Source organism: Bombus affinis, chromosome 9, assembly GCF_024516045.1.
Source record: "Bombus affinis isolate iyBomAffi1 chromosome 9, iyBomAffi1.2, whole genome shotgun sequence".
Taxonomy (NCBI): Eukaryota; Metazoa; Arthropoda; class Insecta; order Hymenoptera; family Apidae; genus Bombus; species Bombus affinis.
In genome coordinates this window covers 11335197-11347753 of record NC_066352.1, presented here as the reverse complement: position 1 = coordinate 11347753, position 12557 = coordinate 11335197, and the positions used below count along the sequence as shown (strand labels likewise).

At 38.9% G+C, this 12557-nt stretch overlaps 1 protein-coding gene across 3 annotated transcripts in view; it reads left to right on the top strand.

Annotated features, from left to right (window-relative positions):
* Positions 1–12557, top strand: part of LOC126920581 (dopamine D2-like receptor) — a 96643-nt gene that overhangs the window by 74146 nt on the left and 9940 nt on the right. For all 3 annotated transcript variants that reach the window (XM_050731188.1, XM_050731186.1, XM_050731187.1), the window contains exons 3-4: positions 10702–10811; positions 12197–12449. In XM_050731188.1, coding sequence (XP_050587145.1) covers positions 10702–10811; positions 12197–12449 — 363 coding nt within the window. The remainder of the gene's footprint in view (positions 1–10701; positions 10812–12196; positions 12450–12557) is intronic.

The following is a 12557-nucleotide window of genomic DNA, read 5'->3' as shown; positions in this document are numbered from 1 at the left end:
CTGCGAGATTATACGGCATATTCATGAGCATGCAAAATTTTAAACGAAATTCGAATTGAACTAATCCGCGTAACGTTCATCTTGCTACTCCATGAATATGATAAGGCATACATTATTGCAATTTTCACAAAGAACGTCGCGATAACGAACGAAATACTACGATTACTGGCATCGATTAATTAAAATTGATTTGTACCTATTCGAACGAAGCTCTTTATCCATCGCGCATTATACGCAATACTCGCGTTCGTTAATTTGCTAAAACTTCTTCGATTCTATCAATAGAGATAAAATATAATCGACGCTTTAACATTGTCAATTTTCATGGAATAGAAGTTGCGTCTCCTACGACGACGACCGAACAGTGAAGTTTAAGCGCGATGAAGGTGTCTAGTTTCAGGAAGAATAGAAGTGCTACGAAACAACTATAATAGCAGCCAGATTCGAATGCATAGAAGTTCGGTAATTCCTACTCGTCATGCTGGTAGCTAACTTTACTGGTTTCAATCAACGTGCTTAATGTATACCGCTTGCTAACGTGCATATTCGTTAATTCGCACAGCGTCTTCCATTCAAAATTAGAAAAAATGTACTTCCAACGGTTAGTATGATAATCGTCGACGATGAAGCGTTAATTGGGAGGAATGGGAACAAAGCTAGCGTACATACAGCTACGTCGCATGCGTTTCAGATTTCGACACGGTGCGAGGTGGAACGGGTATTATCAGCAAAGACCTTCGCTAACGACTCTCAGGAGTTGGTAACAGAGTAACAGGATCTATAGACAACGTTCGAGAATCTGATGTTCACATCCTCCTTCTGTATCCTCCCTCTCTGCTATTATCGATGCTTGATCGTCAAAAACAACAGAGAAAATAGTATTCTATAAAATATATGAGTGAGTCATTTTGTTTCTAGCTAACCGTAGTTAAAATCGTAGAAAGTGCCGCTTTATTCCAATTAACGTTGTCTGTTTCAAAGGCTCGAATGATTTAAGCGATTTCGTTTGAATAATTAGCGTGGTAAGTATCAAAGTTTATGGGTTAGGAAGTTGTGGCTCCCTAATTAAACTCCCGAAGCGTTTAACTTTTGGCCCCCTTCATCAGAACAGCTTTCGATTTTCAATTTTCGTAACGTGAAATGCTTCCAAATTGATTGATGATTCTTCCTCGAGTAAAATGTGACAAACTTCGGTTCTCCTGCCGGTGTTTTTACGCAACTTACGCGTTATTAAAAAGTTGAAATTCGAAAGGTTTTCTATGAAATAAAACTCGTGCTGGCAAACTATTTTGCGATGTACGGTGGGGGGGGGGGGGTAACACGCATTCAAAGAAGAGGGGCTATTATGGAACGCAATATCCGTCAACCTGTCGGCCAAATTGACAAAGGTTTTTGTTTCTGGACAGAACAGACGCTTAACATAGTATGTTACTCGCATTAAAATATATTCGCCGTTTCGCTGTTATATCATTATACACACTTACTTTGCTCCAACGTGTTTTAATTATTTTCACAGGAAATACTTTGATTCGAAATGCTTAAATTAATATGTTAATCCATTTAAATGGACTCGAATACCATTTATGAAAATCAGTGAAAATCAGTGAAAATGATTGATTCAGTCAGTATCGATAGAAAGTAACATGACATGCTCCAAAATTAAAACACGATTCTAATATTACGCCCGAAACTGTATCAACTATTTGTATTCTATTACAATCAATACTTAGTCATTGCTGTTACTTTTGATTTCGTTATTAAATATATCAATTATACATTAACCATTTTTTCTCTTACGGTACTTTGAATCATGCTCTACCGTACATTATATAATTAATTAATTGCCTTTCAACTTGGGAATTTATTTTAATTGAAATTTCTTGTGTTCGGTTTATTTTGTATGTTTATTTCTCTTGTTTCTGAAATTACTTGCGATTCCTTATATAATGTATGAACTAAGAATAGAAAATCCTTCGATCCTGTAATTAGTTTGACACGAAAGGTGAAAATTTTAATAATATCGAAATATACGGGAAATAAGGAAGAAACCATCGGTTATTCAACTTATAATGCCAAACTGTGACCAAATAACAGTTGGTATATTCCTGTTATCGATACAAATTTTCGTCAGACTCGGTGATATAGCCAGTTTCAAGGCAGCCGTTAGAATGGACTTCGTGACCATCCGAATTAATTCAAGTTAACTCGGATGTTTCCAGCAAGTTCCTTTATGTTGTCCTCCGGTTCTCTTCTCGTAGACACCGTGCTGCCACGTTAGAAGGCTAGGTAAATTCAATCTGATCCCCGACTAAGTCGTAACTACGTGTCCGAAACCTGGAACAGTCCCGCGCCAACGCTGGACCACCTTGCCGCCTCGCCCCCTCGACATCCATGGAAGCGTCTGCCGAGTGAATTACCTCAACTACTCTGCCTTCCCTTACACGCGACAACGAGGATTACCAAGTGATTTCTTGTTTACTCGTCTCGTCGACGAGTAAATATTAGAATACAGGCAATGATTATTCTCTGCTGATTCTCCACTGTAAAAGCACAATTTACGTAAACTCTCCAAGGAAAAGTTAGATGAACGTAGAAAGTTGTGTTATTACGTTCGTGTCGCGATCCATCTGGAGAAAGTAAAGAAAGAGCGGGTCTAAAAGCGAGGAGAGAAAAGTCCGGAGGAGAGGGTCTTGGACAAATGGATAAGTTTCAAGGTGAGAGTGTCAGAAGGAAGAGAATCGTTTGGACACTTTTTCCGCAAGGAAAGCCGTGGAAACTTTTGACCTGAATTATAATCCAGCGTATCCACGGAGATATAGCTGAATGCGTGTCTCTTATTTATAGCACGATTTCGCTCACGAGTCCCATCTGTTTAAGCGATCTTGCACAGCTTTGACGATTTATTCATTTTTCTCTGCACAGATAAACACGGATAGATAGGTTCGACCAGTGATACGAAACACGCGAAAAATAAGAGAGTTAAGGAAACAGGTTCAACGCCTCGAAGAAACATATCAAAAACGAGTGATAATACTCCGTATCTGGTCAGTCGTAACGTCGCGTCGGAAGCAATATCGCTCTTGATTCTATCTGCAATAAAATCTCGGGAACAGATATTGCGACCGAGTGTGTCATATCCATTTTCAAAATACGACTTTTTCTCCAGTCGATGCAAGAAACGTTATTACTTCGGGGCAACCGTTTATTTCGTTGTTGAGAAACTATTTCAAAATTGATTACCGGATAACTTCTGGTCGACTGAATCTGTTTTGTTATTGAATTCTTTGAGTATAGTTTGAGTAGGTACGATACTCCTTTCTACGCGAGAAAAATAGTTGGAACGGGACGTTACATGAAATATTATTATCAACTACCAAATTATTCCTTGTTCGTGATAATCGTGACAATTTTGCGCATACGTCCGTGTAATAGCTTCAAAATAGAATCGATATTTTCGTCGCGAACGGTATGTTGTACGACGTTCTTTCTTCGCTTTGCTGTCGAAAATTTTCACAGCGACGAGACATACTGTTTGCAAATCGCAAACCGGAATCCATAGTGTGCCTGAAGAGCGTCGACTTTGGAGTATTTGACTTTTACAAATTTATACGGTTTTTACTATTTCCAGAAACGAATGCCCTTACTTCCCAACGAACGTCGCCGGATGTTAGAGCCTCGAGCACTCGGTGTTTCTTGCAATCGTTGGCACGAGCGCATTTCTCAAGTTCGATACATTAAGTCGACGACACGAACATGCTTCGTATATTTTGGATGTCGTATACGATACCAGCCTGAAGAGGAACACGTAGAAAGCTTGTATCAAAAGTCGAAAGATTGATGCATTTCATAAACAAATGATATTCCTTTTGAGAACTTTGAAGATTCGATCTCAATCGAGCTCGATACGAGAAAACATCGAGTATTGGTCACTGCTTTACTTGCAGCCGGTGAAATACAAAATGCAGAAGGACGGATGAAACACGATAACGAAATCGTCCTATCTCTGAAGAACGAAAGTCATTATGAGAATTGACTTTAACCTCGAAGCATCATCAGACGTTGTAAAAAACTAACTTGATCCAACAAGTCGTCGGTTAAAAAATCGCTAGCCACAGAATCCTACATTAGCTGTCTTAATGGCTTTTTAATGTCGCTTTGGAATTTCTAAAGATAGACGATTATCCGACGGTCGATTTGCAGAACGTCACTAGGAATTTTTATAGTCCCAGCAGGAGCCGTCAGATTCTTCCAAGTTTGAGGCGAAACCATGCCAAGTAATCGCCTAGATAAAATATTTCCATCGTACATCCAACCGCTTTTTCGAAAGCACGACGTGCTCAAATCTCTCGAGATATACACATGCATATTATGGCGTTCGTTTAAATTCGTAACGATATTCTTACTATTCTTACAAGTTACGCATTTTTCTACGAATGAGTAGCAGAGTTTCTTATAATATATCTGTAGTTGGTACTGATCGAAAACTCGATGAGGAAAAGCTTTAAAAAGCAATTATCCAGCTAGCAAGACGATTGAAAAGCCAAGACTTAGCGCTTGACTCGCTTTGATCGATTACGTCCTGCAGCACAAACGTCTGGATCAAGAGATTGTGTAGCAAAATTCTTCTTATTGTATACGTAAAACATCGAGCTGTCACTACTAGCTCTTGAAATTTCACTGAAACAGGAAACTCCTGGATTTGCTCCTATGTAGGTAGGTAGATACGGTTAACGTTTGAGAAATACCAGTTTCGTTTTTCGTTGTACGGGATCCCATGAATTGAATAGCGTCGAATTGATTACGCTTTGCAAATAATTCTCGATTCAGTCTTTGCCCGTAATGCTCGGATTTCTAGTTTCTCTTACTATCCCCTATCAGCCCGTTCAACCCGTTTCCACAATCTCTGGCCACGATTGAGTCCTAGAGTGCTTTCTCCGACTCTCTTGTAAGAGCGTCTCGCGTTTAACTTCACGGGCGAAATCCATCTCCTTCTCTTTTCCCCAATTCGCTCTCCTCTATCCATCCATCTCTTTCGTTTGCCATTCTGTTCCTTGCAATCTGCCTTCGCACGATTCGTCTAGCGATATATTCATCTAGCTATCTCGTTCTCTCTGTCGGCTTACCTTTAGTGATTATATCAATTCTAAATCAATTTTAGCAACGGCCTTCGTATCGGTCGCGCACCCTCGTCTCCGCAACCCTCTGCCGCGTGTCATTGAATTACGATGGGTGAATCGCTTGGAGTACTGCAGCCGCTCGATACGAGAATTAATAGGGACGCCGTTACCCATTTAAGCGGCCGACATGATACCCAACGTAGCCGACACGTCGATGGAAAATACAGTCACCATGCCGCTTCTGCTTTCTCTCGCGCTCACTCGCGTGTCTACAAATTTATGACGAATTTATATATCTATGGTAGTATAAAAATGAAAACAGACATTCGATTCACTTTGTCCACCAGATACATGAATTACGACCCGTATCGAGTGTAAAACACGGGCGTCACTAGGAAAATTGAAATATTAAATACCGCGAGAGTAATTCGAGTTCATATAGTCGTGGGATCACGTCGATGGACAGCTACCATCAGTACGCATGCAGCTTCAATGCGGAAAATATTTTCCATCAAATGTAGTGAGCAGAAACGCGATCGCTCGGTTTAAATATCGCTGCCCTGAAAGAAAGGAAGTGAATATTCAGGTAAATAAAAACTCGGGTCGCTACTACAAACGAACCTGACAACGAGTTAATATTCAGTAGTTTAATACGAATGTGCCAAACGAACCGTTTGCATGTGTAATCCACAAATCCATTTATTGAGCTCCGCGATCAAAACGTGCCACAAAAATATCAATTTACCCGTTGCAAAATTAAGTTTTTTCTTGGTAAAAGGGATTTTGTAAGTTGAAACCTATACGCATTATTACTATAATACTTGTGTATGATTCAAGAGTGACTGTGATAGTCATTTGTTTTAATGAGAACGAGGAAAAGCTTTATCATCAAATATTCCATTTCGTAATCGATCTAGTTTAAACAGACGATGTGTGAGAATGATGTATGAGAGACGAAACGAAGTAAATTTTTCTAAATTTCAATTGAAAGTATATGATTTACGCAATCTCTCGTCTGCGACATCGTGCTTACCGTCAGATTGATACGTAAATACTCATTGTTTTCCCCTGGAACTTTTACGGCTTCATTTTCCAAACAGCCATCAAGCAACGAGGTTCGCAGCTGTTCTCAGCACGATGAATTTACAGCAGCCATAGGTGGACGCGTGAAATAGAATGGTCAGTTAAAGCTGGAGAATTCTGGTTAACTCTTGCAAATAATGTACAAAAGGACAACGTTTTCTATTGTTCCGTACGTTCGACTATTCTATCACGGAGCTGCAACGAAGGAAATTCTGCTTTTGTCGAACATTCGTATGGGAATAATTTCTTTGACGCTGCACGGTGTCGAAGGTTTCGCTAGATTGATTATGTTTGTGCAATCAGACGATGCGAATGCATTTTACAGAAAATTAACAACACCATTGTCTCTTGAACTCTCGATATCGATGCTCGACAATGTGGAGTGTTACCGTGTCCTTCATGTCCTCTGCAACCAGTCAAGCGCAGTGCATATATGTTCTGTAGATTTGCATTATACACGACAATTGAGTACATTATATAGAGTATGCCGAAGTAAGCGTACTATAAAACGTAACTTTTAGCCACAATTTACGTTTACTCAGCTTAAAATTTTTTAATCGGAGACCTTGGGATTTCCGATTCTTGAACTATTTAACATCGACTGGACTGCATTACTAAAACGATCGAAATATCCGAAGCAATGATCAATTAATCTCTTTATATACGCGACTGAAATGATTACGATCCCCTAATTAGTTGGCACAATCCGTAATTTAATAACAAAGTCAGTCAAAAGATGGAGAACGTCGTCGACGTAAGGCATAGCAAATGATTGCTCGTTTATTAGTTTCCCCCCAGTATCCCTCTCGTTAAGGTCGCTGGAATAAGGCAAGGTTGACTGGCTCGCCTTCCCTTGGTTTCTAATTATAACTCTCTATACATTAGCTATAAATGCCGCGATTATATACGTATTGCGAAGAGACTTACATCGACCGGAAGTGTCGCTTTACCTTGGCCTTCCCTAGATTTACTCAGAATATTGTCAGCAGTTCCGTACAATTCCAACAAAAAGACAAACTTTCGATATCGAAAATCAAAAGGCAATACTGTTCGTTATAACGCTTTTACGAAATGTACTATCTACCAACGTCCTGTGTTCCACATTCTTGTACCTATACGTTGCAGATGCAGCTAGTACCGTTGCAATTAACCAGTGAGCTGGGACGTGACAAATTTCGAGAGACGTTGTTTTACCATTCGGTCGATATCGCGTCAATGCTGGTCTTTTTACGTATAGTTATTCGGTAGTTTTCGTACGGCATTTACGCGAGTTAAGTAGCTGGTTACGTGCCGGTTATTTATTCGATGTATTCACGATTAATTATCTGGTGTAGTTGGCGCAACGGAAAGTGGCTTCTCCAGCAAGTTGGCTCGCGTCTATTTAGAAAGCGCGTCGACGTGAATCCCCTCTTGACAGGGGAGACGCGTTACCGAGCAACACGCAACAGAGTTATGGCTCATTTAACCTGCTACTGGGGAGCTGGATGAAGGGCTTCGAATGCAAAGGTACGGTTAGGATAAAGTACCGGCTGAAAGATATAAAATACACTTCTTTTGCATTTAGAAACGGGGTATGACAGAATCTTTTATTCAGCAGTTATTAGCATCGGTTAAAGGCGTAACGTGTATCCTACGAAGCAAATCTAGAAAGAATAGAACAGTGGTCTTACTTAACACTTTTTTTCATTTCTTACATTTCTTCACAGTTCTTCTGTGTCATATTTCTATTCTAATTTACCTTATCCTACTCTTACATTCGGGTATCATTTACGAGTAATTTCGATATCACGTAATTTATCACGCAATATAAGACATATAATTATTTATCAAGGAAAATTAGTAACCGCGATAATAATCTACGTTTAGTAGGTTGAAAGGGGTAAATCGTGTTTCAGACGAATTTTGCATATTTTGCGTTAGAAGTAATAGGGCTAACATGGAGATAGAACAACGTGGCGCGTTGCGGATAACAAGTCTGGTTCAAGCAGGGAGAGAACTATAACTAATGCTGGATGCGCGCACGTCGCTCTTAAATTACTTCGTCCTAAATACTTCATTGGCATTTTGGCCAAGACTCAGCATCAGATAAAGACACATTACAACGATGCTTACCCGTATTCAGACCATGCTGGGATTTAGACTGTACCAGTTTTGTAATTAACGATACGTCGTCGCAAATCTACGTGATCAACTCGTCTGTTTGCAATCCGGGAATGTTCGACAGAACTAATAACAAAGAGCAGATCTATATTTTAAGCCATCGACATAGCGAACGTTTTCAATTTTTGGAAAATATGATTGCTGTTGGTAAATTTAAAAAATTCCGACGTTGTTACGTCGGAAACGATAAGGGAGGGGGAAAAAAAAAGGAAAAATTCACAATTTCGTGAAAAGCGAATATTTGCAAATTTGTTTTATCAAGTTGCGAGACAAGTGCCGTGCCGCGCGTGATTTGTGTAAATTTACTTCACATCCGAATTTAAAAATGAAATTCATTCTTTCCAATTCCTTTCTAAATGAAGTGTTCATTTACGAAAATACTTAAAAGCATAACAAAAGCACGAAAGTTAGTTTTATTCCAGACGCTCGTTACTTCTATGTATCACTGCTTTCATAGTATTTCTGCGTTCTTTTGTTCTTGCGATGCTACTTTTGGTGCTCGAGTTTTCTTTGAGATACCAAAGCATCTCATTTAATAGCATCTCAGTGGAAACGAATAGATACATGTATATGAACCTGTCTTTGAAATAAGAGTAAAGGGAGCTGTCGGTCGAGTATAAATAAATAAAATGTCTTGGGAAAAAGAAGATACTTTTGAGTATGAAATTGTGAAAAAGGTATACGGGAAAAATCGTGACGGTACGGCTGGCAAAGCATCAAGGTGGTTTAAAAGTGAGCTGCAAAATTGCTGATGTGAAAATGTGATATTACATAGTAATTATACAAATATAACCGGTAATGACATTTCGATGTCGTTGACGAAACATCGCCGTTTCTATTAGAATTTAATTAAAAAATATATTTTCTAAATGTGAATCATATCGAAAGGATCATAAATAAAACAAAATAGTAATAAAACAGAATTTTATTTAGAGGCTATTTCGGTTATTTGCATGTACATGCATTTCCAGGCACAAATTTTTCGTTGCTTTACCGTTTTTGCTAATTTACGACTTTTAGTTGTTCACTACGTGGTTAAAACAGTGAGCTTTGATCGTATTAAAGCTCTACGCTTTATGTTCTTTGTTACGTTTTCATGATTTTTTTGACGTTTTCTGATATTTGAAAAGTATCATAAAAATTTGAACGAAGATATGATAGTTTCGAATTATAAATTAAAAGATTCAAAAAGCAAACATTGTATCATATATGTACCGCGTATATTTTCATGATGTAACAGTATTATAAGGTATCGGCAAGTTGGTTGTGTTACACTCTGCTTGTATACACATGCAAAATATAGTAGTTCGATCAATATGATACTGAACTACGAGCTACGCATTTTAATGCTATCTTCTAAAGCCTTTACAAGTAATCATAGTTCGTGCTGCAGAATGTGATGAATATCGAGAAAACTGAGCGGCTTACGATTTATTCCGAGATTTCTCTAGATACGAAGGCGCAAATGAAATTGGAATGAAAAGCGAATAGGGATCTAATCTTGTAATCGTTACAATCTCGTCTTGTAATCATTAATAAAAATATATAAAAATCAGATAACGAAAAGAAATATTGAGCAATTAGAGGTCGCAAGTATCGAACAATTAACTGAGAATATCTTCCTATGCTTACGGCGAATAACACGGAGAGGAAATTCAACACTGCGAAATTCGCCAGTTTAACAGAAAATGGAGACAAGCGTGTACGCATAGCCGGCGGTGATAGACGCATTTCGACGGTGCAACGCCCGATTTTGTACTTACTGGAGGCACGGTTGTTTCAAATAAATCGCACAACAGGCTTCGCTCGGTATAGGTGCGTTCGATTCAACCGTGTCAGTGTTTTCGAAAATAAAAAGATGAATCAGACGAATGCACCAAAACGGAAAAATGGTATACGGTGGGTGAAATGGGAAAGAGGAAAGATAAAATTCGTTTCTTGATTTGGTCAAAATAATCCTTGATTTCTACAGAAAGATTTTTCCAAATAAATATATCTGACCCGTTTTCAGAGTCATAACAATTCCCAAGAATTAAACAATCGGAGAGATTCGTTGGAAGAAACGAAGAATCGAAAACGCATGAACTATGATGCATTTTATGCGAGTCTGTATTTTTATCTTTCCATTCGCGATAAATTTGAGAAATTCGCTCAGCATCTTTTATATACGTATGTATCGCTTTCCCTCGCGTGTCTTCTCGAATAAATGAAATGCTCCATGAGTCAGTAAATCGGTAATTTACATTGAAACAATAGCCGACCATAGAGCAATGAAAGCTAATTCAACTGGCACGGTTCGTGGTGAGCTTTGATCTTCACAGTTTGTTCGTTCATTTTCCAGGTAAACGGATCGTGGAGCCTGCCTGGCTTTGTCTGTGACTTTTACATCGCAATGGACGTCACGTGCAGTACCAGTTCCATCTTCAATCTCGTAGCAATCTCGATAGACAGGTGAGCGTTCTTTTTCGCAGAAGAGCAAGAAATAGTTCGACCCTAATTCTTTTACCCTAGCGAATTCCACGATCGATCTTCGATGCTTTGTTAGCTAAACGCTACAACGCTAGAAAGTCTTATTTTACCGCGCTCAAACAATGTAACGAAAGTCAAATCGCAACTCGTATGCATAAATCGAATTAATTTACGAAACGTTACGAATTGCTCGTCGTTTAGCGTCAAGAGAAAAGGAAGAAAGAAAAGAAAAAGTAAACGCAAGAATAAACAGAGATATTAATCGTAATTTGTAACGCTCTTTCAATGTAAAATACGATTTGCTTGCATTGCATTTGTTTCACACCATTGCAGGAAAATTGCGCAACCGCGATTGCTGAAAAAGCATCGAAACTCGTGAAAAAGGAAGTTGCTGATTTAACCAGTTTACGTGACACGAATAACAGACCAAAGACGGAAGAGGAGGAACTGAGATTTGTTCCGTGATGCTCGAAATGAGTTGGAGCCGGGAGAGTCGGAGTTAATTTCTATTAATCAAATTTCGACAAGACATCGAAATAACTATCGTCGGGTCGACGAAGAGGTCGAAATGATCGATCGAGTAGTTTTCGCTGTTCTAAGAAATTTACGTTTTAAGATATAGTAACACGACTGCGTTTACGTTTTATGATCGAAAATGTATGTATAAACCCGATCAGTTTTGTTAAGTTACGAAAAAGCTTATATTTATTATAGAACTTATCAAAATTCGTAGATATCAAAGTCACGAAACGATATGAATTACATTTTCCTTGTTTCTTTCCTCTTTGTCGCATCTTGGTGTGAAACAGTATTAAAAGCTAAATCATAAATTCCGATCATTCAGACCGAAAAGAATTTCGCGGGGCCGCGTCGTAAAGAGTCTAAATGGAAGCACATTCGTCTAGAAATAGTACAGCCAAATGATTAATACGAAGGTTTTTCGCATTTGCATGTTAAAATATACGTGTCGTGGTGCAGAAAAATGGCTGCACTTTATTAAAAACCTTTCGACGATTTCCATAAACTCGCAAAGTCTGAATCTATCTATCGCCTGTCATCCTCTTCCGGATGAATTCCCCAAAACAAGCGACAATTTAGCGATTTAATTAATCGTTTTCTACCGACATGTCCACGCGACAGAATTTGATTTATCCTCGTTGCGGAAGAACCGTAAGCGTCTAAAAAGTATAGTTTTTTCTGAGATAGAATTATTCTGATACAAATACATCAATCAGAATCGAAATAATAAATTGGACAATGCTGTCAGGCGGATGCACAATGTTAGTGGATCCACGTTGATTTGCGGCAACGTAATGCCCATCAAGCAGGGGACACTGTACGATACACGAAATGAATTTGAATTGCAGATACATAGCAGTGACCCAGCCGATAAAGTACGCCAAGCACAAGAACAATAGAAGAGTGTGGTTGACGATACTGTTGGTCTGGGCGATATCTGCCGCGATCGGCAGCCCGATTGTTCTCGGCTTGAATAACACCCCCGACCGAATACCGGACCAATGCCTCTTCTACAATGCAGACTTTATCATCTACTCGAGCCTATCCAGCTTCTACATACCTTGCATCATCATGGTGTTTCTCTACTACAACATATTCAAGGTAAATATTATTGTCAGCAGTTGGTTTAAAAATAATCGATAGCAGAAATAGATAAGGCCCGATCGGTGTTGCTCGAAAATTGAGTAAGAATCAAGAACTGTCAGGATG